At 42.2% G+C, this 27,087-nt stretch overlaps 1 protein-coding gene across 2 annotated transcripts in view; it reads right to left on the bottom strand.

Moving 5' to 3' along the window:
• The window catches only part of LOC114030675 (protein tilB homolog), a 211,032-nt gene that overhangs the window by 96,326 nt on the left and 87,619 nt on the right, over positions 1-27,087 (bottom strand). The window contains exon 1 of one of the 2 annotated variants that reach the window (XM_027845529.1): positions 7,588-7,631. The exons of the other annotated variant lie outside the window; for it this stretch is intronic. Coding sequence (XP_027701330.1) covers positions 7,588-7,597 — 10 coding nt within the window. The 5' untranslated portion in view covers positions 7,598-7,631. Of the gene's footprint in view, positions 1-7,587; positions 7,632-27,087 lie in introns of those variants that run through there. 2 annotated transcript variants of the gene reach the window in all.

Raw genomic sequence — 27,087 nt, forward strand, 5'->3', positions numbered from 1 at the left:
TTGCTAAAGGGCTTTCTATGTTACCGGCTCCTGAGGACAGGGCTGGGTTAGAACCAAGACCTTGAGTCCCAAGCTTTTACAGGCCACCAGGCTGCTTTTCTGGCTTCCCTGCATACATGCATGGATCTGTGATACCAAAAGCATAAGAAGCCTTCCCAAAAGAGGCAGATGACAGCCCTTCCCACCTGCCCATACTAAGAGGTCCTAAGCCAGGGCCTCCCATAAAGCTTCCAGAACAGATCCCCCATGCTGGTGAGTTTTCTATGATTCTTTGACTCTATGAAGGCTCTGTCCCAAATTCTCGACTTCTAACTAGCCCAGCTCTTCTTTTGATCTTACATATTCTTGCCTTAATCCTTAATGATGTCTTTTATGCTATGTCTCATGTAATATGCTGTAACCTGTTTTATAATCACCATGTGTTTTTCCATTGCCTTCTGGGCCACCTGAAATTTTGTTTTGTTTTGGTTTTTTCTCAGTTCATGGAATTTTCTGACTCACAGTTATATAGCATCATCAGGAGAATATTGGTTTGCCTCTCACATTGATTTCTTAAAATTAGTACAGAGAACAAAGTGTTTTCTTTTGCTGGAAAACTCACTATATTTATCTAAAGTAGCTTCATTAGACAACTAGGTAAATTATAAAACAGAGCAGAAATTTTCCAGTTTTGAGGCTATTTTAAAATTAAAAGTTCAGTATTTGTGTAAAGTTACACAGTAAAAACAAAGGCAAACAAGATTATATAAAGCTGTAGGATAATTTTTGTGGGCCAGACAATATTTTTAAAAGACCCTAATTTGACTATTAATCCAAAATGTAGAATGAAGATTATCTCATTAATAATTTTCTTTAGATAATACTTGTGTTTATATATTAAACAGATTATCTAAATATACAAGATGTCCCAAAGGTCTTAGTGAGAACTCATCAGCTTTTAAAGCATAAAACTGCTCTAAAATTTCTGGTATACCCTGCATGAAAAGATATCTTTCTTATAAACTTACTGTCCATTAATAAAAATTCTCACGTGGTGGTCACTAAAATCAAAGGGAGCAATCATTATGGAGCAGGAACCCACCTGTATCACCAACTCCTAATCATGCCGCTGTTGGGCAGGTAAGCCCTCAGACTTCCTAGAATGCCAGAGCCCCCTTCCCATTCCATCATCCAGGGAAGCAACCCCTGGGGAAATTAAAGCTGGCAACTGCTTCTGCAGGTGCTGAAGCCCCTACTTCCTTGGCTACCACGGATAGGCACAAAAATAAAAGTTCTCAACAGCATAGTCCTTGGTGCTGTCAAATGATTTAAAATCATCAACAGGTATTTTATCCATGGAAACACTAAAGCTGCATTGCTATCTGCTATTCCCTCGGAACCATGGGAGCTTTCCATTTGAAATCTCCCATGAGTTGTCTCCCCCACTAGAAGGTGAGCTCCTTGAGATCAAAGATTGTCTTTTGCTTTCCTACTTGTAGCCCCAGAGCTTAGCAGGCATTACATTACACATACTAAGTGCTATTTTTTCATTCATTCATTTACAAGCATTAAATGGAGTATTATTACATGGGGTAAGGGACCCTCATGATCTTATGTTTAAGATGCGCTGAAAAGGATTCACATCACCCTTTCTTCGGTTTCTTCTAAGAACCAGAAAAGTGAAGAAAGTTAGGATACCTGAGACTTGGTTCTGCTTTGCCATTCTGTGACCACAGCAAGTCTCTGCCTTTCATGGCCTCAGTTTCAGAGAAATGAAGTAACTTTATGAGCTGAAGCTATAAGGGAACTCAAAGGTCATCCAATCCAAGTAGATGGGAAAGGAAACTGAAGCCTAAGGTCACACAAGCGGCAAGTACCGGAAGAGGGACATGAACTCATTCCAAGTGATGCCTAAAGTCACTTCCTGCTCTAGAATTCCATGATTCTTGATTCTGATCAATTACTTCCTTCCCAACTATTTATAATAGCCTTATAAAACAAACAATATTCTCATTTTATAAGACAAGAACTAAGTAAATCCAGGGAATTGAAACAAACAAATTAAAAACAAATATGTGAAAGTGCAGGAGAGCACAAGAATTAGTTATTCACCAAATTTCTATCACCATGGGCTAGGCCAATACTGACAACATTCAAACAGTAAATCTACCTTTCCCTCTCTCTGCCTCTTTCCCTGAAACCCAAAATTCAAAATTCCTTACATCTTCTCCTGGGAAATAATGTAGGAAAGTAACAAGGAAATGTATAAGGTGACACTAAAAGAACTCTATTTTGAAGAGTGTAGGGATAAGGACTGGAACAGACACTGGTGAGGGAGAAGTGAGGCTGGGATGAAGCCAAGGACATAAAAGAGCTAGGAGAAAAGTAAAACAGAATGAGGCTGTCAGGATGTCAAGGAGAAGTCTAGAGATATGGTAACTGGTGGGTACACTAGGAGCTATCTGTGATAAGAACAGGGAACAAAGAAAATGGTCCTGGAGACAGAGGTAAAGAGACAACAGCCAGGATGGGGTTAAAGTAAGAAAAGTTTGACAGGGAGAGAATAGGTTGTATCATTAACCCTAATGAGAGGTTAGAGGGGAAAGAATGTAATAGATCTTGCATCCTAAATCTTCTGAAGGTCAGTATTCTTGGAATCTTCTAGGCAGGGACTGAACATCAGAGTACCTAGAATCACAAACCCACAAAATAGATATAACCTCGTTCAAAAGTAAAAGAGATGTTCTGGTAGTAATCAAGCATATGGAATACAAGGCGAAATCATTAGCTAAATACTCATCTTCAGAAATGATTCCTAAGTAATAAAAATAGAATACTTAATAATACAAAACATTTAAGATGTACTTTTATTCCTGAAAGGAGGATGACAACAAATTAACATTCCTAGGTCAAATTAGCATACCTAACACAGAGCCATGCAGACTTCTAAACCCCAACAGAGAAAAAGGAAATGAATTGTTGGCAATTTGTGCCAATCCAAAGGGCAGGCTTCTAACTACCTCTTTTTCCCTTTGCTCCATTCTCCAGATGAGGAAAGAATCATGGATTTAGAGGTAGACAATACCTTAGAATCCATCAAATGTAACCCCTCATTTTATAAATGAAGAAATTGGGGCATAGGGAGGGTGACTCGCCCTACTTGTAAGCATCTGAGATGGGATTTGAACCTGGTTCTTCCTCACTCAGCTCTATCACCACTCTACTATGCCACATTGCCTCTTAGAGAGCCAAGACAAAGAGTATGGATGGGGAAAAGTCAAGAAGCTATACCTCTTCTGTGGCCAACCAGGAGAGGAGAACAAGATCAATGTGAAAGACCTCAAAAGGACTGTCTGAAGTCCAACACCCCGCTAAGATTGCTGGTTATCATATGTTTCTACTTATGTGCTCTTGTGCAAGCATCTAAACCCAACTCCTCTGCTTTTCTACCAAAAGTGAGACAATATCTTACCTACATCAAAAACTCTGCCAGCGAGTCAGTTTTGAATCCAGAGGGCCCAGCCCTGCTCACAACAGAACACTGGCTCCTCAGTCCAGTCACCAAGATTCACTGAGGCATACAGTTTTGAATCAAGGGGGACCCACCCTAATCACAAAAGAAAATTCAATCTGTAAGCCAACAAGAACCAATCCTAAACCAGCTACTAGAGCCAAGTGAAGAAAAGGATGCCCTTCCTTATTCAAATAACTAGAAGGTATCCATGCTGATACTGCCAAAGACAGAAGAGGTAAGGAGGCCTTGTAACAGAAAGGGAAAGGGCAAATGGACCAAGAGATGGGGGGGTGGGCGGGAAGGTTGGAGCAGAATTGAATGGTAAGTGACTAGAATAGAATGAGCTGGGGAAGGAGAAAGAAGAGAGAGGTTTAACAGTGCTAGAGGAGAACAGAAAGGATCCCAGTTGAACAGAATAATACACAGAGGGGGAAATAAGAGACATGCAGATAGTGGAAATTATGGAATTGAGAGTCAGGAGGCCCAAGTCCAAGTATGCTACTTAATAGCCATGTGATCTTGGGTGAGACACTTCTATTCAATGAACGTAGGAGGAATGTTTAGAAGCAAAAACTCTGTATCCAGGAATCGATCAAGACTGCAGTTTAAATCTCAGCAGTGCTCTGATCTTAAATTGTATTTGCAGAAGCAAAGTGCCCAAAACAAGGAAGGTTATGGTTCCTCTGTACTCTGGTTCAAGGAGCCTTGTTCTTAGGAGAGCACTTGCAAACTGGAATGTATCTTGAAGAAGGCAACTAGGGCAGTGAAGGAACCAGAAAACATACCATAAGAACAACAGGTAGAACGGGATATGTTTAACTCAAAGAAAACTTAAACGGACATTATCCCTTTGTAAAGTTTGTGAAGGGCTGTCACAGAGGGGAATTGGCCTTACTTTGTTTGGCCCTGACACAAGTAGGAGAAATGGATGAAAGTTAGAAAAAAAGACATATTTTGCCTCACTATAATTTCACAGTTAGAGCTATAAAGAAGTGAAGTGGTTGCTCACATGGCAGGGAGTTTCCCAAGACTAGAGTTATTTAACTAGAGGTTGAAAGACCACTTGCCAGGGATACCGTGAAGATTCCTGCTCAGGGCTGAGGCTTCTTCCAGCTCTCGCTATTCTATGATTTTATGACTTATTAGATATATTAACAGTGAGCAAGCCCCTTAATCTCTTAGCCACAGGCCCTTTTTTCTGCTAAATTGTGATAATACTACTCATATTACCTATGCAAGCATGTTGTAAGGCTCAAATAAGATGAAGCAAGCAAGGTAAGTACTATATAAATGTAATTTCGGGGGGGGGATTGTATTCATTAGCATCAGGATTGAAAATGATAAAAGAAATACATTGGCATGCAGCCAAATCTGCAAATGTTGCATAGCTAGAAAGAACATTTGACACATTGGATGATAGTGAGTATCCAAAAAGATTCTGACAGGAGAAGACAGACGAATGGCCGAAATGGATTTTGACCAAGAATGGTGGCACATGGCTGCATTTCCTCCTATTGCGGGAGGCTGAGGCTGGTGAATCAATTGAGATTTGGGGTTCTGAGATGCAGTCAGGGTAAAAATCCAAACAGTCTGGCAGTCCTCAGGGAGCAGAGGGTCATCAGGCTGCCCGAGGGGCAAACTGGTCCAGGTCAGAAAAAATGGAGCAGGTTAAAGCTTCCATAACATTCAGCATTGGATTAGGTCATGAGAGGCTGTATTTCCAGCCCTTATGAGATAACCAGTTAACAAGCATTTATCACTAAATGCCTATTATGTGCCACGTACTCCTGGAGATACAAAGAAAGGCAAAAAACAGCCCAAGCTCTCAAGGAGCACACAATCTAAAAGAGAAGACAATATAGAAACAACTATGTATAAACAGGGGGGCCATCGCCAGTCATCCTGACCTCCATCTTGCCACTGGACTCCTGATGACTCTGGAGGAGAGAGTGAGGCTGATGACTTTGTAAGGCCCTGCCTCACTTAAATATAATGCACTTGCAAATCAAGACATCAGCTTCCTGATGCCATTGGTCCTCTTCAGGAACAAAGGATGAGCAACAATGTACAAACAAAACATATGCAGGATAAATTGAAGATAATCAGAGAGGGAAGGCACTAGCATTAAGGAGACAGGAAAGGCTTCTTATAAAAGGCAGAATTGTAGCTGGGACTTAAAGGAAGGCAGGAAAGCCAGGAGATGGAGATGAAAGGAAGGGAATTCTAGGCATGTGGGACAATTAGTAAAAATTCAGTCAGGAGACAGGGTCTCAGTTTCTCCCTCTGTAAAATGTAGAAGTTAGCCTATATAGTATCTAAGTCATATATATTCTATTTTACTTGTTATTTAGTCATTTTTCAATCCTATCCAACTCTTCATGACCCCTTTTGGGGTTTTCTTGACTGAGTTGTTTACCATTTCCTCATCTAGCTCAGTTTACAGATGAGGAAACCGAGGCAAAGAGGGTGAAGTGACTTGCCAAGTGTCACACTGCTAATAAGTGTCTGAGGCTGGATTTGACCTCAGGAAGAGAAGTCTTCCTGTCTCCAGGCCTATCACTCTATTCACTGTGTCATAACATCCTAATTAAATAAGGAACTAAAAGAAATAACAAAAGGGTTGAGTTGCAACTTCTACACAATGGTCCTAGTTCTGCCCTTGGGCACCAAACAAAACAATTCTAATTCCTCTTCCGTACACCATCCCCTCAGAACTTGGAAACACTTATCAAAGAGTCAGAGGGAAGGGGCTCTCTCCTTGAAACTCAGTTCCTTGAATGGCATGCTCTCCAGTACTCTATGAGAATCCAGTACCCTTAGGAATCTTCACTAGAATGTTAGAGGCTCTGTAGTCTAACCACGTCATTTTTCAGATGAGCAAAATCAGGCCTAAGAGGTGAAGCCACTTGGCCAAGGTCACACAGGCAGTAAGGAGCAGAACCTGAACTTGAACCCATGTCTCTGGCTCCAGATTCAGTGCTCCTTTCACCACTCTAGTATGCTGCTGAGCTAGCACTCAAATCCAGATCCTCTAATTCAAAAGGTATTTATTAAGTAACTGGACTGTGCCAGAAGGGGAAAAAGAAAAAAGAAAGAGCCCTTGCCCTAAAGGGGTGAAGAAGCTTTAGAAGACAAGGGAGAAGAAATGGATGAAGGAGAGGGAGGAAAAGAGGACCGGTGGACTGGAGGAGGGGAGATGAAGGGGAAAAGGGCAGAGGAAAGGAGATGGAAGAGAAAAGGGGAAAGAAGGAAGGGAGGTGTTTGGAAGGAGAAGAGGAGAAAGGAAGAAAGGTGGGAAAGGGGAAAGAGGAAAGGGGAAGGGTTAGGGAAAACGTGGGAGTAGAGGGACAAGGGGAGAGAGAGAGGAGAGAGGAGAGGAGGGAAGACAATGGGAAGGGAGGGAAGGGGGAGTGGAGATTTGTGGAGGAAGGAGAGAGGAGAAGGGGACGAAAGAAGAGGAGAAGGGAAATGGTGGGGGAGGGGAAGGTGAGAGAAAGGAGGAAGTGAAGGAGAGGAGGAGACAGACAATAAAAAAGGGTGGAAAGGGGATAGGAGAGGAGGAGGGAGGGGGAAGGGTAGGAGAACAGTGGAGTTGATGAGGGAGTAAAGATTCAAAAGGATCAGGGAGAGGTGAGGTAGTGAATGAGGGAGAAGAGAGGAAAGGAGGACAGGAGAGAAGGGAGGAGAGAGATGAGGGGAGGAAAGGGAGGATGGAGGGAGAGGGAGAATGGGGAGAGGAGAGGAGAGAATGGTGACGGGAGGAGGAGAGAGGGGAAGAGGAGGGAGAGAAGGGGAAGAGAGGAAGAAAGAAGGGATGGGGGGAGGAGGAGGAAGGGGAGGGGGAGGGAGGAGAAGGGGTGGGAAGAGGGGAACCGAGAGTGAGAGGAGGGAGAGAAGAGGGGAAGGAAGGGGGAGGGAGGAGGGACCAGGAGGGGCACGGAGAAAGGGAGGGGCAGCCTGAACTCCCTCCTGGCCCCACCCCTAAGGAGCTGTCCCTTCCATAGTGAGGAGCCTGACGGAGGGGAGGGGGTGCCGGGTCTCGGGCCCCCAAAGCCGAGGCCCAACAGCTGGGAAGGCGCGTGGGAAACGCTTACTGCGGCCCATGGCTCGGCTCCCGCTCAGCTCGCCCGGAATCTTCTCTCCGCGGACGGGAGCGTTACCATGGAAACAGCAAACTCTACGGCGGTCGCGTGGGACCCACATTCTTAGAGCTCGAAGGGCTGGGGGGGCGGGGCCAGGGAGCTGGAAGTGCAATTCTAAATTAATTTATGGAGTGTTGAGGTAGAAGAAGGGCCTCTAGAGATCTAGTCCAGGAAGTCTTAACCTGGAGTGCATGCACTTTTTTTTATTGTTTTGAAAACTAATTGTTTTTCTTTGTAACCCTAGGTATTTTATTTTATTCATTTAAAATCTTGGGGTCCGTAGGTTTCACCAGACTACCAAAGCAGTCTAGGACCCAGGTTAAGAACCCCTGATCCGGTCCAAGTGCCCCTATTTTGCACATACGGTTTTCTCCTGCCCAGAACCACACAGACAGCCTCCGCAGCAGCATTAGAGCCTCCGTGCCGGGAGGCTCTGTTGTGTCCTCTGCACCAGGGTAGCTCCCAAAACCAAGGCTAAAAGGCGCTCATATCCCTTGGTCAATCATCTTACATTCCCCTCCCCACCCCAAGGTGCTGCAACTTCTCCTGGTCCCCTCCTTCAGACTTCTCAAAGCTGTTTTCCTTTGCCTAAAAGAGTTCCCAGATAAATTAAGGAGGCAGGTGAAACCAACTCCTATAAATAACAGGATATATGGCAAGTAAGGCAATAGTAGTATCACCATTTTACGGATGAATAAACCTGAGAAGTGCGCGTGTTCACATGGCTGTTTAGTGACAGGTAAGGACTAGAAGAGCCCTTGGAAATCAAGTCCAGTTTCCTCATGTTATAGTGGAGGAAACTATGGTCCAAAAAAGGAAAATGATTTCTGCACGGTTTCACTGGCAAAAACAGTCTCAGAGCCAGGATTCTAACCCACGCTTCTCATACCTCACCTGGTGCTCTTTGCCTCACAGCCTGAAGTCATGAAGTTGTTGTTGTGTGTCCTTCATTTTGGAAGAGGGCCAATGATATCACTGATGCCGTGTCTGGACTTCCATGAGAACTGGATTTAAGTGAGGCAGACTTGCACAGAGTCATCAGCCTCACTTTCTCTTCCAAAGTCATCGAAGTTCAGCGGTAAGACAGAAGTCAGGATGACTGGTGGTGGCCCAGGATGCAGTAGATGACCTTGGCTCTAAGCACTCCACAACACCTGCTTCAGCAGCCTTCATGGCCATTGGAACAAATGGCTCTCATCTACCCATTCCACCAGGGGAACTTTTCACATGCTTGGGGTAGACATCTCCCTAACTCACCAATTGTTTTGAGGCCTGTCAGTTACCCTCAACCGGGTTTAGCCCACCTGCTGAAATGGTTTTACTGGGATGTGGTCGCTAAACATGCTGCAGCTTCTTGGAGCTGTAGGTGAAAGTTGGGTGACAGGTGGACTCCAAAGAGAGTTGAGCAGCCCTGAAAAGGACTTGGCAAGGCCTCATACCAGACGTGCTAGTCCTCCCTGAACGCCTCATACACAATTATTAAGTACATATGATGTATAAGGCACAGGGGATACGGTTATGAAAAATGACATAGTCCCTACCCTTAAGCGTTTTTGGATACTGATAGGAACTAATAGGAACATATATAAACAAACATTATACAAGGTAGAATGTTATTAGGACAAAGGAGAGATGCAGAGTATCCTGCTTCTCATAATGGGAGTTCTAGTTCTCTGCTCATCTACATAAAAGTTTGGGGAGAATGAGTTTCAGAAATCAATACCAAGGTTTAAAGCCCCTCTACTTTAGTTATACTATCTGATGAGTTTCCTTGGCCTTCCTGTGACCTACTCAATCACATTCCCCCAACTTCTGCATCATTAATAAGCTATCTCATATCTCACTTGTCAACAGAGGCAATTATAATGTCACAAGAACTATATGAAAACCAAATTTATTAGAAGAGAAATGAACATGCATGTGGAACCCAAAGGGTTCCCAGTCTTTACAGAAGTTTACATTTTTATAATAGCAGGGAGGAGGGGTTACCAGAAAGAGAGCATGACATGAGAGAGGGAACTGTGTAGCAAAGGTGGGGAAAAAAAGACAAGACCACTCCCCACGGGGAGGAGTAAGGTGATGGCAAAAGCCTCATTCTTTCCCATGGGAACTCCTCCCCCCACCCCTCCAGTGCTTCAGCAGTTAACACTATTTGTATGAGTCTAAGGTCTCTGCTGCCAATTTCTCTGGGCCATTTCAAATGTTTCTCAAAAGTGAAAACTGCTAGCCATCAGTGGGACTGCTTATGTCTACCATATGGCATTCTGTGAAGACTGGACTAGGTGACCCTGAGGAAGGTGCCTGCCAATTCTTAATATTCTACAATCCCACCCCACCCCCTTCCAATCACTAGAACTGGTGTATATTATGTACATGAGATAGGGTGGGGGAAGGAAGGAAGGAGGAAAGAGAGACAGAAGACAGGAGGAAGGAAAAGGGGAGGGGGGGGAGAGAGGAAGAGAAAAAAGGAAGGCTATGAAGATAGGCAGATCTGCTTATCTGCAAAGGACCCCAGCTCCACAGGCATCATCCTGGCCTGGCACAAACTGGCAGGCACCTATCTTGCCTCCCAAGGACACACAGAGAGTAGAGCTTGGGATTCAACAACAAATTATGTCAGCTGAGGGGGAGCTTTATCCTTGACACATTCAGAGCTTCCTCCATGCTCTGGGTCTAGTGTTTCTGGAAAATATGGCAACTTAAAAAGATAAGTTTAGGAGACCCCTTCACACACTCCTTAAGATTACAATTCCTAGAAGTTTTCTCCTAACAACCCCCTGTTATTCAGCCCAGAACGATGGATGTAGGAAAAAAACTTTATTTTTCTGCTCACCTTATTTTATAAATGAGGAAACTGAGGCCCCTAAAGGGGAATTGACTTGCCCAAAATCACAAGGCTCACAAGCCATGGAGTGAGGATTCAAAGCCAGGTCCCATGACTCTTTCCATGCAACCTCTTCCAGACCCAAAGCATAACCAAAGACAATAAATCAATGTGAGTGGAACTATAAGGTTCTATAGGAGTTCTAAGGAACTATAAGGGAAGTTCACATGGGTATCAGTTTTGAGGATCCCCCTAAAGAAGACTTGAATATATCTTTCCTTGTTCTGCTCTTACTTTTGCTGCTCCACATCTTTCCCTGTCCCTCAACTGCCCTCTAGTGGCCATTAGCAGTACTATCCCACCTGGACCACACCTTTGGTGTGCTGGAAGCAGCCTAACACAAGCAATTGTACCCAAATTTCCTGTTTGATTGATTATTCAGTCAGTCAGTAAGGTGTTCAGAACAGCCCCTCAGTATCAACCCAGCAGTAGCTAAATCCTATCTAATCTGCCTCCTAATATCTGTCCCTTTCCTCCACTCTCATTTAACCTCTCTATTCCACTACTGTAATAGCCTCTTAATTGGTCTCCAAGCTTCCAGTCTCACCCTTTCCAATTCATCCTCCACACAGCAGACAAGATAATCTTCCTAAGGCAATGAAGCCATTCCCCCATGAGGACTGCTCTGCTGTACAGAAGAAATAAAAGACATGGTTCTTCCCTTCAATTACCTTAAATATTAATCCTTTACATTTGTATAGTGCTTTGTACATGTCTTGTTTAAGCCTTGAACAACCTTATGAGATATTATCATCCATCCCTTTTTTACAGGTCAGAAAATAGAGACAATGCTTACAGACTGAACTAAAAGGGATCTTAGAACTTGCCTAGCTAGCTACTATTCAAGAAGAGAAACTGACTCTGAGCTCAAAAATTCAATTCAGAAAACATTTATTAATCACTTACTATATGCAAGGAAATATTCTGGGCACAAGGATAAAAATGAGCCAAGACTGCCTCCAATGAGCTTCCAATCATTCTACTGGGAGTACAAAATGCACACAAATAAATATGAGGAGATTTGAGGAGAAATGGAGGCCACTTACAACTGGGGTGATAAGATAAGGTTTCACAGAGCAGATGACACCTTAGCTGGAACTTGATTCCAAACAAAGATTTCAAAAAGGGGAATGCCTTTGGAAATCACGGGAGCAAGCATCCCCCTACTTTGTTTTCCTTCACCTCCTCCCGCTTCTCTGGGCAGTTTCAGAATCCGTGAAGGATATATGGGCAGACACCATTCCCCTTTGCCTCCCTTCTCTGCCCCACCCCAGGCCTAGATCTCCCAGATCCCATTCAGGCTGCCTAACTACTCCCATGACTTGGAGGAGATGGGAATCCCCAATACTTCTGGTGAGATGGAGGATTCCTAAGCCTTATCATCTGCCCTGCTTTTATTCCTGGAAGATCACCCCCACCCCCCAGCCCTTCCATATACATATACACACACACACACACACACACACACACACACACACACACACACATACACACATACACATAGACACTACTAATAGAACCCAAGGACCCATCTGCCCTGAAGTTCAATGTTCTTTTATGTGTTGCCTCCCTCAAGTAAAGTTTGAGCACCCTGAGAGTAAATAATGCCTAGTTTTTTCTATGTATATCACCAGTCCATATAGTATGCACTTAATAAATGCTCTTCATCCTTTCATTCATTTCAGCCACAGAGAATGGATTATGAGACTGCATAGATAATGTAGATATAATAACTAGTTTAGGGAATAACTAGTAGTTCAGTTTGGCTGGAATTTGGAATGGATGAATGGAAATAAAAGGAAATAAAATTGGAAAAATATAGTAGAACTAGATGATGGAGAGCTGAGGCCAATTAGGTGGCTATTACAATGGTCGACTACAAGTAATAAGGGTCTGAACAAGTTGGATGCCTGTGGGGGTACAGAAAAATGCATGGATGCAAGAGGTATTGTGAAAATAGAATCAGTAAGGCTTGGCAACCAATAGGCTGATCAGAGGACTTTACCACAGCATACAATCAGTAATATCAATAACAATAACAACAACAATAGCTGGCATTTATATAGCACCTACTATGTGCCAGACCCTGTGCTAAGTGCTTTATAAATATTAACCCATTTTACCCCCACAACAACCTGAGAATTAGGTGCTGTTATTATCCCCCATTTTACACTTGACAAAATGGAAGTAAACAGAGGTTAAGGGACAGAATGTTAGCTGGAGGGAACCACAAAACATCTAATCTAGTTCCTTCATTTTGTATGAGATAAGAGAAAGGAAATAAGAAAAGAAACTAATTAAAGGCAAAAGCCCCATCATTAGGAAGAAGCAGAGTCAGAATTCAGACTCCACAGGTTGTGTACCTACAAAAACAGAGCTCTTTCCAGGAGACCAAGCATCCTCTCACATGTATACTTGACCAAAGTCACAGACTAAGTGGGAACAGGACTCAGATCCAAATCTTCCAAATCCAAGGCCGTTCAGTGCACTTCCTACCACCCTGCTCTGCTTCTGTACACACAAATAAGCCATGGAAGCTAGGTAGCTTAGTAGATAGATCTCTCAGGAAGATCTAAGTTCAGATCTGACCTCAGACACTTACTAACTGTATGACCCTAAGCAAGTCCCTTAACCTCTGTCTGCCTCAGTATTTTTTTAAATTCTAAAATGGGGATAATAAAAGCACCTACCTCCAAGAGTTGTTAATGAGATATTTGTAAAATGCTTAACACAATGCCTGACATATAGTAGGAATTTAAAAGTTTGTTCCCTTCCCCTTTAAAAAAAAAATTCGTGTGAATATATAACAATATACTCATTGTGGTCAGCTAGGTGGTGCAGTGGACAGAGTTCTTGGCCTGGTGTTTGGAAGAGCAGAGCTAAAATCCAGCCTCAGACACTTATTAGCTGTGTGACTGAGCAAGTTGCTTAACCCTGTTTACCTCAGTTTCTTCATCTGTGAAATGAGCCAGAGAAGGAAATGGTAAACCACTCCAGTATCTTTGCCAAGAAAACCCCAGATAGGGTCACAAAGAGTCAGACATGACTGCAAAATAACTGAACAACAACAAAACGCTTATTGAGGGAAAGTTACAAACTAATAAAAATAATAGCTGATATAGCACTCTATATACTAATTAATATCAATACTGAATGTATATGCACCAAATGGCATAACATTCAAATTCTTGAAGGAAAAGTTAAATAAATTACAGGAGGAAATTGACAGTAAATCTATACTAGTGGCAGACCTTGTACTTTGTACCAATACTGTGCTAAGCTCTGCGGAGACAAAAAAAGGGAAAAAGACAGTTCTTACCCCCAAAGAGCTATTTTTTAATGGAAGAAAACAACACACATACAAAGGAGATGAAAATTAAGGGAATTCAATGGAAGGGACTTCTCTCAGGGGCATGATGGAGAGTCCAGCAGAGCCAGGTGGGAAATGAAAAGATGGCTAGTATGAGTATTCTTCTTAAATAGAAATTCTGGGAGGATTAACTAACAACATCCTTATCCAGGTAGAATAGGACCAGTCATTGAAGCAATTTGAATGATGGTTCTTTTCAAAGGTTCAAGGAGTTTAAAAAAGAGGAAGCCTCTTCAGTTGATGGCAAATGCTTCTGCCAATAAGCACTTATGGTGTAATCCTGCCTTCACAATGGAGAAGGTGGAAAAGGAAGCCCTCATACAAAACGGATATGTCTCAAAGAGAGGCTAGCCATCTCTTCATTTCCTGCCCACTTTCTTGCCTTGGGAACCCCTTCATCCTGCAAGATTCACATCAACCCTGAACTCACAGAGTGGAGAGCAGAGAGGTCCTCCCAGAGTTGCCATTGAAGAAGAACACTCATGGTAGCCATCTTTTCATTTCCCACCTGGCTGTGCCCTTCTGGACTCTCTATCATACCCCTGAGAGGCATCCCTTCCATTGAATCTCCTTACTTTTCAGCTTCTTTGTGTGTGCTGTCTTCCTCCATTAAAATGTAAACTCTTTGGGGAGTAAGAAATGTCTTTTTCTATTTCTTTGTCTCCGCAGAGCTTAAAGGCACAGTACCTAGCACATAGTACCCACTATGATAAATTTATATTGACTGACTATACATTCTTTGAGGCCGGCAGGAAATGGGCATGGGATATTGTAGGCCTTTAAATTTGTGTCTGTATTGTGGTAATGGTATGACAACTCCAAAGATGACTTCCCAGCTTTCTCTTTTGTATAGGAAGTCTCACATTCTACTTGTAATAGAAAAAACCCCTGCTTTTCAGGGATTCCAAGTTATGAGGAGCAAATTATTATCTACTACTTCCACTTCCAAATCTATGCTTTGAGGTCTTTGAGTGTAATAATTGGTTAAGGGGAATAAAAGTATGAGACTGAAATGTTTCTTCATTTACTCAACATTAGCTAACAAAGCCAGGTGCCCTGGGACTATGTGGGCCCATATGGACACTTATCTCTGATGTTATAAATGAGGAAAAGAAGAATATTCTCTTAGGAGTAAAAGTACAAGAAAGCAAGAAACAAAACCTACAGGATACTAACCAAATGCCATAGGTATACGTCTCCCTGGGGAGTTCAGGAGAAGTGACAGGAAGATGGCCTTGGGATATTTTCTCAAGTGAGAAGACGGCCTTAATTATTAATACAGCCATGCATAAATTGTGCATGCCCATATATATTCAAGAACTGGCAGTATTGATTTATTTACATTCTCCAGAGGGAAGGTAACACAGTTACAAAATTCTAAAAAGCAAATATAACCTTATCTATATAACTAAATAGGATCATAAAACTACAAATAAGACACTATGAAAGGAATTACAATTGTCTTATTTTTAACAGGCCTTGTCATGCTAGGAAGGCAAAGGAGATTTTATTCAACTCAACAAACGTCTCCTATACACCTAGAATATGTAAGATGCATAACAAGCACCTAATTACTATTCCATTTCTAGATGAGCTCACACAGCTAATAAATGAAAGAGCTGAGACTAGAACCCGGGTGTGCTAATACTAAGTCAAATGCTGTTTGGAATGTAGCTTTGTGGCAGACCTAATGAGGTAAGTCATCAGAGGTGATATACCAGTAACCTCCCTATCTTCACCAATGTATTTTCTCCTATCCTATCCTGTTCACACTCATATTTATGTTTGAGTATCACTGACACCAGGAAACATATTCTTTCTGCCAAGGTCAACTATTTTCAAAGGCTAATCCTGCAAAGACATTCATTCATTCATTCATTCAACACCTATCATATGAAAATACACCGTTCAAAGAATTGAAGTATACAAAGATGAGCAAGTTGCAGTTCCAATTCTCCAGGAGCCAATGGTCTCGCAGAGGAAACAAAACTAGAAAATAGATAAGTGTAATACAATTTAGAGTATGATGAAAAGTAAAGAAACAGGAATAGGGACTGAACCTGTGATTTTATTGATATGGTTAATGACCAGATGAGGAATTTCCCCCATCAATGCAAGTCAGAAATTTCCTAGCAACGTATAGTCTTAGAGAGATGTCTAGGGCACTGAGAGGTTGACTTACCCAGGGACATACAGTCAATAGATGTATCCCACCGCTAACATAAAAAGAAATAGTGGAAACAAAGTATTGTTAGAGAAATAAGGTAAGATTGGTTACTTCTCATTTTGGAGAAGACCAGAAATCAAGAAAGTTTTTGTGGAGGAGGTAATGCCTATGTTGGGCATTAAAGATTAAGACCCATAAAATCATCAAATTGTAGAACTGGAAGGAATGTCAGAGGTCATGGAATCCAATGACCATGTAAAGCATGAGTCTTCTCTATAGCATCTCAGACAAGTGGCCATTCAGCCTGTTTGAAAATTCCTGCCTGTGATATGGAACTCTGTCCCATTCCAATGCTGGACAACTCTGATTATTAGGCCAATTCTCTTTACATTGATCCAAAATGTGTAGTACCAATACTATAACTTCCACCCATTGATCCTGATTCTGCTGTCTGAAGTCAAATAAAATAAATCTAATCTCTCTTCTATGTGATAGGTCACCAAAAGGAAAGGTTTATAGTGGATGCAAGTAGCCTGAAATCTATGACCAAAAATAATTGTGCAGAAAAGGTGGTATAAAAAATATCATCTAAGTGATGCATAACAAGAAAAGGAAGAAAGTGTGCAAAGGGGTAGGAGTAGTCAATAGTATCTCGTACTGCATGTGTAACCATATACAACAGGAGTTCTAAAAGATAGCTTCAAGAATGTTGACTAGACCCCTTGAGAGAATTTACAGGACAGCATATGAGTCCCATGGGTTGTGATGATAGGAATTGGTTATTGTCTATACATTTGGAGGAATTAACCTTGTTATAATTAACTAAAAGATCCATCAAATTATTAAAGTCTGTATATTAGAAACGTTTAGATATTTAAAGACAGTTGATTGATAGAATTCATTATGTTGTAAGAATTCTGCTAAATGTTGGGGGTACAAAGAAAGGCAAAACCCATGGTCTTTGCCCTCAAAAAGCTCCCTCCTTTGATCAAATTCCACAGTGATATCTATTGCCTGTTGAATAAAATGCAAACTCAGTCTAGCATTCAAAGCCATTTAAAAACTGACTAAAGCCTACCATTTCTGTCTTATTTCATACTTCCTTTCATGTACTGTATATTATAGCCAAAGAAAACTAATCACCATTCCCGAAACTTGTCTTACCTTCTCATGCTCTGTCCATTTGCACTCAACATCTCCATCCCTAGTTCAAACTCTGCCTGTTTAGCTCCTATCTTTTCTCTAAGTCCCTCCTTAGGTGCTCCCTTCTGTAAACTGTATTAGCCTCTCAGGACTTTTCTCCCATGCTCCTGCACTGGTACCTTCTCTTTTTCCTTCCTTCCCCCCTTCCTCCTTTGAGCTTTCTTTTATGTGTTGTCTTCCCTCACTAGAATGTAAGCTTCCTTGAGGACAGGGAATCTTTTTTCTGCTTGTACTTATGTTCTCAGCACAGTGCCTAGTCTTCTACCATACTCTCTCATGGACTCTGATTCAGTGACATTGGTCTCCTTGATATTCCATAAACAAGACACCTCCATCTCTCTGCTCCCAGCATTTTCTTTGGCTGTCCCCTGCGACTAGAATGTTCTCTCTCTTCATCTTGACCTACTGCCTTCCCTGGCTTCCTTTAAGTTCCAGCTAAAATCTCATCAGCAGGAAGCTTTCCCAACATCTTTTAATTCTAGTGACTTTTCTCTTGTTTCCTATTTATCCTCTCTATAGCTTGTTTGTGCATATTTGGTTGCTTATATCTCCTCCATTAGATGTGAGCTCCTCAAGTACAGAGATTGTCTTTACCTTTGCATCCCCAATGCCTAGCACAGTGCCTGGCACACAGCTGTTGTCATTCAGTCATGTCCAACTCTTCATGATCCCATTTGGGGTTTTCCTAGCAAAGATACTTGAGTGGTTTGCCTTCTCCAGCTCATTTTACAGATGAGGAAATTGAGGCAAACAGTTATGACTTGCCCAGGGTCATACAGCTAGTATATCTGAGGCCGGATTCGAACTCAAGAAGTTGAACCTTCCTTATTCCAAGCCCAGCACTCTATCCATTGTGCCACCTAGCTGCCCCCTGGCGCATATTAGACATTTACTAAATGTTTATTGTCTAAATGAATGATGCAGGGGGAAAGCATGCTGCTTTTGGAGTGTGATGACTTGGCTTTGAATCCTGGCTCTGACACTTACTGATGATATAGATTCATCCAGAGAGCTTCAATTTTCTATTCTCTAAAATGAATGAGTTAGGTTAGATGGTGTTAAGATGGTGCTCTAGATCCATGATCTCTTTGAGTGACGATGAATCTCATTGAGTAGATTCTACAGGGTTCCAGAGATCAATGTAATAGGCACAGTGTCACCTACAAGCAAAAGCATCTGTAGAACCTCTGTGGTTATGGGCAAGGAGGACAGCAAATAGACAAGATCTGATCTGCTGGTGTTTCCATGGAAATCTATTAGCATTAGCAACTCCAGTGGAACCAGGACATATCTACTCCACTACCGCAGTATCTGGTGAAAATGCAGTTGAAAAGTGTAGCTAAACCATGACTTGGATACCCTTTAAGGAGTTTTTTTTTCTTTTTTGTAAAATGAAAGTCAATTAAAAAATCAGTCTGGTCCTTAACCTAGGAAGGCTAGGGAAATAAAAAAAATCACATGAGCCAAAAAAGATCACAAAGGTCAACCCTTCCCCCCAATTTCACAGATAAGGAAACAGAGGCTGCAGGAAGTTAGATTGACTGGCCTATGAGTTGATCACAGGGCTAGGTTGAGAACTCAGGTTTCCTGACTCTCATGACCCTATTTGGGGTTTTCTTGGCAAAGATTCTGGAGTGGTTTGCCATTTCCTTCTCCAGCTCACTTTACTGATGAGAGGCAAACAGGGTTGAATCTTTTGCCTAGGGTCACATAGCTAGTAAGTGTCTGAGGCCAGATCTGAACTCAGGAAGATGAGTCTTTCTGACTCCAGGCCTGGCATTCTATGCACTGTGCCACCTAGCTACACTGCATGCATGCACCCATACACCCACACACCCACACACACCCACACCCACACACACAATCACACACTCACACACACCCCAACTCCTCTATAGGAGTAATTTTTCTTCACTGTGAATCATTTTTCCTAAACATAGCCAATAAGCCTCTCTCCTGAGGCCTGTCCTGCTCAGCACAGCAGCCACTAATAGGTAGCAATATTAGGTTGGGCTATTGCCTCTTCATTTGTGGATCTTTTCAAATAATCTTAAAAGTAATATAGCTCACAGTCTCCACAGGACTTTGTCTACCATGCCATAGAACCATCTTCACCCTGGAAGCTCTGTCCTCCCCTGAACCCCTCACCTTAGAAAGTACCCTCTAGCCCTGAGCCCTTGCCTTTTGATTATCTGGTTATTTCCAGAACTTTCCATTTTAGGTGGCAGCCCAGGCCAATCAGGCCTTCATTTCTCTCCAGTTTCCACTGTTAATCCGTCTCCACTACTCTGCCATGCCACCTGTGCTGGGTAACTTTACACACACCCCTTTGTTCAGTCACCTTTTAAATGTGCTCTTTCCTCATTAGAACGTAAGCACCTAGAGAGCAGAGACTACCTTTCTTTCTGCTTCTTTTTGTATTTGTAGGGTTTAGCACAGTGCCTGGCTCATAGTAAGGGCTTAATCCTTGTGGACTTGACTTGTTGACAATTCTATAGCCATTTATAGTTTATAAAATGATGAACTCACAGGCATCCTAGAAGTGAGGTAGTGCAAAGATCTGAATCCTTTATAGGATGAAGAAATTGAGTCTAGGGGTGGTGAAGTGACTTGTCCACAGTGTCATGTCCAATAAGATGGCAGAGTTCATTCAATGCAAAAAATATTTATTAAGCACTTACTATGTGCCAGGCTGTGTGCTAAGCACCAGGAATACAAAGGCATAGTCCTTGCCCTCAAGGAGCTTACAATTCATAGGATGGTTCAGTGGAAAAGGCATTGGATTTGATGTCAAAGAATCTTATAATAGTGGCTTTACTATTTGCTACCCGGTGATCTTGGATAAACTGCTTGACTTCTCTGGTCTTCAATTTTCTCATCAGCAAAATAATAGCCTTAGACTAGATGACCTCTGAAGTTTATAATAGCTTTAAATCTGCCTGTCTCAGTTTCTTATCTGTAAAATGGGAATAATAATAGCACCTACCTACCAGGGTTGTGGTGAAGATCAAATGAGATCATATTTGTAAATTGTATTGCAAACCTTAAAGTGCTTTATAAATGCTAGCTATTATTATTAATAATAATAAATCTATGATACTGTGAAGACTAGGTCTTCCTGCTCCAAGGTCAGTGTTCTTTCTACTACACAAACCACTAGATAATACTGTTTGCTTGCTACTGTCTGATGCTTTCTCATATACTTAAATGTCTCACTGAAACTTATCTATACTGTCAGTGGCATAGTGGCCAAAAAAATAGAGTGAGGCTGATGAGGGGCCCATCATTCAGTCTCAGAAGCTGAGACCTTTGCCCCTTTTCACGAAAAGGAATTTGGCTCCCATTTCTTTACAGACCCCAGAAAACCATTAAACTTTTAGATTCCTTATAGACTCCCCTTATCTCCCTTCCAAAGCCTTAGCCTCACCTTTTGGTCTTATTCAGATGCACCTTTCCTCCCTAGCCCTAAAAAGAATCTGGCTCCTGTTTGTCTACGAAGGACACCCTTAAACTTTTAGGTTCCTTATCTACTCTCTTTATCTCCCTTTGAAAGCAAACTTCTACCTTCCTCATTACCTATTCCCATTGTCTATTCAATCTCTCAGACCTTCCAACTGGAATTCTCATCTAGACCCTTTTCCCAACCACCCCCCCTTCTCTGGCCACCCAAAGTTACTTTTCTGTATATAAGATCCACACTGGTCCCCATTCAGATGCTAAGAATCTGTCATGGCCAAATGGCTGAGACTCTCGTGCCCACTAGTCCCTACGGGCGTTACTAATGTTTGGGTTCCTTGGGAGTCTGGCCTATATGTTTCATCTCTAATAAACTTTTTCTCTGGCTGGAAGAAGATTTGAGTTGAATTCTTTCAGGCAGGGCCTGGCGCCGCGATCTTGGGGTGCCTCTGTGCATCATGGAGCACCCTAAACCTCTAGACCTCTTCAAGACTGGCTTGACTTACTCTTCATGAAGTCTTGTGGGCTCAGAATAAATCCAAATCCAGTGCTCTGTATTCTACACAATGAATGATTTATGAGCACTTAGCTTGAGAATCAGTAATCATAGATCATAGTCACAATCTTTCTTGCATTCTGATAAGCACAGAGGAGAGTGTAGAGAGGGGGCCTCTGTGACAGAAAGGTCTGGATTCAAATCTTTCCTCTGCTATATACTCGCAGCATGACCATGAGTAAACCAATTTAACCTCTCAGCTCTCCAAGACTCTAAATTACAGAATAGTTGCTAATCTGCTTTAATAACTGGGAGTTTCTTGTATTGATAAAATCACAAGTCTGAAAATATAAAGTTATACATGAATACATACATATATTTATATATGTATCGTATGTGTGTGTGTGTGTGTGTGTGTGTGTGTAATGAGAGAGAGAATTTCACCAATACTTGCTCTGAATATTGGATTTTCATGTACCTACAGTAAGTGTCATTAATTTCATCTTACATATTTTGGGTTTGGGCCTCTAGAAGGTAGTGTGCACAAGGATAGCTCCAGCCAAAGACAAGAGAGCTAAATCTCTGTCCCCATTCCTCTCTTGAGAAACTGGACTAAACAATCTAGAAGAAAACTTAGTGTTAAAATTGTGTCTTGCTCTGGTCTCCCTAACCACACCACCCCCACCCCCATGCAGTTCTTAGTCAGCGTAGTAAGCTTATAAGTAGTGTGGGGAAAATGATTTGTTATATAGTTTGGGGAAAATTATAATGTTTAAATCCAACTCTGTGATTAAAGATTCTGCACCCAGAATGTTAACTTTCTAAGAATGCTACAAGGTATCTTGGGTTCCCCCAGGTCCTGGATCCACCCAAAGCATTCTCGTTTGAGGTAACCACGCCCAGGGCTTGTTTGGGGTCCACCCAAGCTTGTATTTTGGGTTCCCTTCAGGTGACTGTGTGCAAAACCTTTATCAGAAAATTTACTTCAACGCAGAAACCTTTGTCAAAATCCTATCTACTGCATCTAATTCCAGAATGTGGGGGGAAGGAGCCAAAACCCAGCTTCCTGCTGGCTCTCCTCTACCAAATAACCTCATAAATTATTTCTAAAACTATTTCAGATTTTGAGATTTGTTCTCACAAACAAGAGGAGCCAGTAAGAGTAGCTAGCAAGAGCAGGAAATAACATTGCTAAGAGAGAACTGGTAGTCACTTACAAACCATCTCAAAGATCAAAGAAGCATAATTTACAAATTGCATCATATATTAAGCAAAATTCACATCCTGGTAGCATGTGCTGATTCAGTGAAAATCTGAAGTGCCGCTGTTAGGATATTTTGGTTCTATGATTACAAATCTCAGACAAGTTCAAGACACCCACAGTAAAACCAGCAGAACATCGAAAGGTGCTGATAATTTGGGGATGACATGGATTTGTTAACTTTAATAACTTTAATGTTTTACTGATAACTTGGAGAGGATTTGGATATGTTAATAAGTGAACCCCAAGGTCACACAGATGAGAGTTTGTTCACAAAAAAAACCCCTATAAAAATGAGACCTCAAATTCCTGCTTACCCTTCCCTCCCATTCTTCCACCTCCATTGGGTTCACTGCCTAGTGCTGCCATGTGAGTGATACTCTCTACTTCTCCCTCTCCATCCTCATACTGCCTGCTTGCCTTCACCATCCCATCTATCCCCTGTTCCTGCACCATCACCTCTTTCACCACTTTTCTCTGCACTTTCTGTATAGTTTGCCGCAATACCCTCTGTGCCTTATTAACAGGTGACAGTAGTCTCACTTCACACAGCCGTCATGACTTTTTCACAGTGAATACCTAAAGAACTAGAGGTGCTTGCTTCCATTTCATAATCTCATAAATCATAATTTCACCTTTTATCTCTTTCTCTTGAGTTTAGAACTGAGTGTCAACAGCCCTAAAAATAATTATATTTTTTTTAAAATCAGCTTCCTGCTTCCTGTCCTTTGGGCCCCACCCTTACTCCTCTAGCTCCCAAGGGGAAAAGAAAAGGAAACTCCTAAACCTAAAGGCAACTTCAGAACATACAAAGAAACACTCCCTGTCTTCTAGTCCTCTTGCCCAGTCCTATGGTGCCTGCATCCAAGATGGCAAGAAGGAAAGCAGAAAGGTACCTGCTCTATTATATGAATTTTTACCTCTGGGTAGTCTGGTTGCATTTTTTTGGTTGCATTTCAATGACAGATCCTTTCCTTTCACTATGGTTCCACTCATCTTGCATCTAGGTCCCATAGAAAGGATAGGGGTCACATCAGGGACATCCAATCCACAGTTCTAATGAGGGAAGGAAGGGTCTAAAAAGCTGCAAAACATTCTGTGAGGGAAAACCTCACATGGAAATAGAGGAATCATCAGTTTTCCCACCCTGACCCACTCCTATCTTGTTTTTCACCACTGTTCCAGATACAAAGCCTCTGTCCTACAACTAAGACAGCCCCTGACATTACCATATCTAGCCTAGGGGCAGCCTGATATCTTTATCTTTGGTTACAAGTTAGACAATCCCCTTTCTTCCTTACTTCAACTTTAGACCAGTGGTCTCCATTTTTTTTTTATTATGCATCCTATCAGTTAAGAAGAATCTGAAGACCCACACTCAAAATGTGTATATTTATCAAATATACACATATACACTTGAACAACGTTATTGTGTAATTATAAAATATACACAAAATAGAATGGAAGGATGACATAAATATTAAAATGAAGAATAATTTGACATAATTTTTAGCAGTTCAATAAACATTTTCACTCTTGAGAACAGTGTGATTGAAAATGCTCCAATATTTTTGAAATATCCTTGTTACGTTCTGTGTGATAAGGTCATACTTATAAATACTAATTATTGGCTAATAATTAATTGTCCAGATAATTTGATCAATGTAGCTAGTTGTAACAATATACAACTTCTGCTGTGCTCAGGAGAGCTGGGGAACTCACCCTCTATTTCTATGGGGCTCCTTTCTTTGGGTTCAGGCACACAGACCATGCTCAGTCCTAGAGGAGTTTTCCCTGAAGAGAAGAATCAGGTTTTTTTGTTTTTTGTTGCTTTAAAAAAAATTAACTCTCTACCTCTTTATATCCCACCCCCAGACTCCCATGGAGAACCACTTGAAACTTAAGAGTTAGGTCATATCTAGAGTGTGCTCAAAAGGGAGAAAGGTAATCAGTGCACAATGGAGATCAGGTATAGGACAGATTTATTTTCTACACACACACACACACACACACACACCACATGACTCACATACACTGTCAAAAACTTAAGCATGTGGTGGTAATTTATAACTATGATACCCTCACAGGAAGTTGATACTTAAGATGTAAGACATTTGGTGAAAGTGCTTATTAGTATTTCATCTTCATCTTGGTTCTGTCTGCACTGTCCAAACAGTTCCTTACAGGTCCATGTCTTATGTCTAACCAGATCAGAGATTAATCTCATCATCCTATTGAGTTTTAGACCCTCCAAAAAGTGCTACAGTTTTTTTTTCAGTGGAGGAAGAAGAAGGGGTTCTTCCCAAAGTTCTGCCAGTGCTGCCTGAGGAGCCCATCAATTTCCAGAAAAGTCACTCCCCCAAAGGCCATATCTCAGAATCACAGTTCAATCATCTATGATTAGGGAAAGAAACATAAAGCAAAAGATTCAGAGGCCCAGTATCAACTCTGGCTCACATGGTTCAAGAGGATATGTGCTATACGGGCCGCACGCCGACCCTCTGCCAGTCATGCGCCAGTACCCACTTCTCTTAGAAGAAGTACACCACCAGAGTCTTACCCACGCCTGGGTCTTCGGTTCTGAGCCGGATCACCACACAGAGACGAGCCATTGGGAGGCACCAACACCAGAGCTTTATTCAGAGGCCAACACAGCATACCATCACAGCAAGCCCAAGCAGCAAGGCCAGAGCAACAGGGCAGGAGCCAGGGGAGCGCACGCGTGTGATCTGACCACGCTTGTTCCTAAGTACCTACTTAGCCCCTCCTCCCCATCCCGCTACTAGCCAAAGATTGTAGGGTCAGATACCGGAAGGGGCTGTCTGAGTTTAGCACACCAAGGGGGAGGGAGTGACGTAGGAGGCTAGGATTGGATACAGGAAGGAGGCATCTGGGATTGACGCATGGACAAGAGTACGTGACCTAGGAAGTCAGACTCAGGAGGGGACTGGGTCAGTGCTGCACAAAGGGACCCGGAGGTCAGGAAGGTCACAAGAGGCATCTGGGGATGACGTTGCATATAGGGAGGGGACTAAGCAGAGGGAACTCAGTCCTCTGCCATCCCACTCCCACGTGGCACCGCCCCTTGCCTCAGGAGCTCAGGCTCGGCTACTTCCTTGCACCCAGCTTATCTCATAGCACTGCCCAATTGCCTCATGGCTTCTCCGTATCCAGCCCATCCCAGTACACACGACTCTGCCTACCACAGTCCCTGCCTCGACTTCCAAAATACCCAGATCTTACCTTACCCTTGCCACAGCATCCAACCTGGTAGCTGCCAACATCAGACAGTCCCTCACAATGTGCAAGCTGTAAATAATTGTGCTGGGGTAGAAGAGAGAACTCTCCCATCCGTAACAGAACATCTCAGGGAATGTAGTGCTGCACATTTTTTGATTCAAAAAAAGAGAAAGCAGTAGCTGGCTGTTTTTAAAAACAAAACAAAACAAAACAAAACTGATGCTGTCATAGTGGGGTTGGGATGGGGGGGTGGGGAATGAAGGGCATAATAGTGATTTGTTGCACCATCTCAAAGTTCCAAATCCTTTAGCCCTGAGCTGGAAGTGGTCAAAGGTTCATCAGAGTAAGGGGATTTTCCTATTTGCCTCATCACACAGCCAAGCTAGTGATTTTCTTTTTTGCATCCACTTCAGCATGTCAGGGTAGATTCCCCAGAGGGGGAGCTACAACTAAGTCTCAGGGTTCTCGTAGTCCTCCTTTTGAGTACCCACTGCCATGCTTTCCATTTACACAAATCAATCACAATTACACCACTGACTCTTAAACATGAAGCACTTACTGAAAAAGAAAGCAAAGGCAAGAAAAACATCACTCAATAGAAGTAATAATCAAAATATAATAATCCACCCATAAACTTCTCACTAATGTATGGAGTGTCCATAGAGGGGAAGGTGGGCATACATTTACAGAAACTTAGTGATGAGGCACATGAGTATAGAAACTCACATGCCCATAGCACCTCATGACTCTACTATAGTATAGTATACTATACTATACTATTCCTATACTATAGGTCTCAATGTCAGTGGCCTCTTTTAGGAAATAGTCTGTACTGTGTGTTCTCAGTTCTTTGACCTCTCTACTCTTCTGCAAGATAAAGTCACTTTTTTACTACTATCAGACTGCTGAAACTGTATTAAACTCTTAGTAAAACAATACTATGACATTCTTTCAGTGAAAAAGCAGCCCTAAGCTCAGAGTTTGTAGCTTTCCAGGTCTTCTCCCTTCGCTGGGCATCGAAGGAATGTTAAGCAAATTCAGTGACAAGAAGCTCCATCAAGCCAGAGACCTGCAAAGTTTCCTTAGCTCTGGTCTCTGGGGCTCTGAGGAGTTTCTCCCTCTCGAGCCAAAAATAGCAATAGGCTATATCAGCAAGTTTTCCTTCTCTTAGGGTATAGATTGCACTAAAGGGCAATAAGCCTTATTTTGCTTCGCCCCAATCAGCTCCCAGAACATCTGCAGAGTTTTCCCCTTCTCAATCAGTTCTCAAGTTCTAGATGGACCTAAAGAGCAACAATCCGAGATGGGTTTTCTTTTTCTACTCTTTTCTTTCTTTCTTTCTTTCTTTCTTTCTTTCTTTCTTTCTTTCTTTCTT

The sequence above is a fragment of the Vombatus ursinus genome, unplaced genomic scaffold (assembly GCF_900497805.2).
Source record: "Vombatus ursinus unplaced genomic scaffold, bare-nosed wombat genome assembly UNPS02014973.1, whole genome shotgun sequence".
Lineage (NCBI taxonomy): Eukaryota > Metazoa > Chordata > Mammalia > Diprotodontia > Vombatidae > Vombatus > Vombatus ursinus.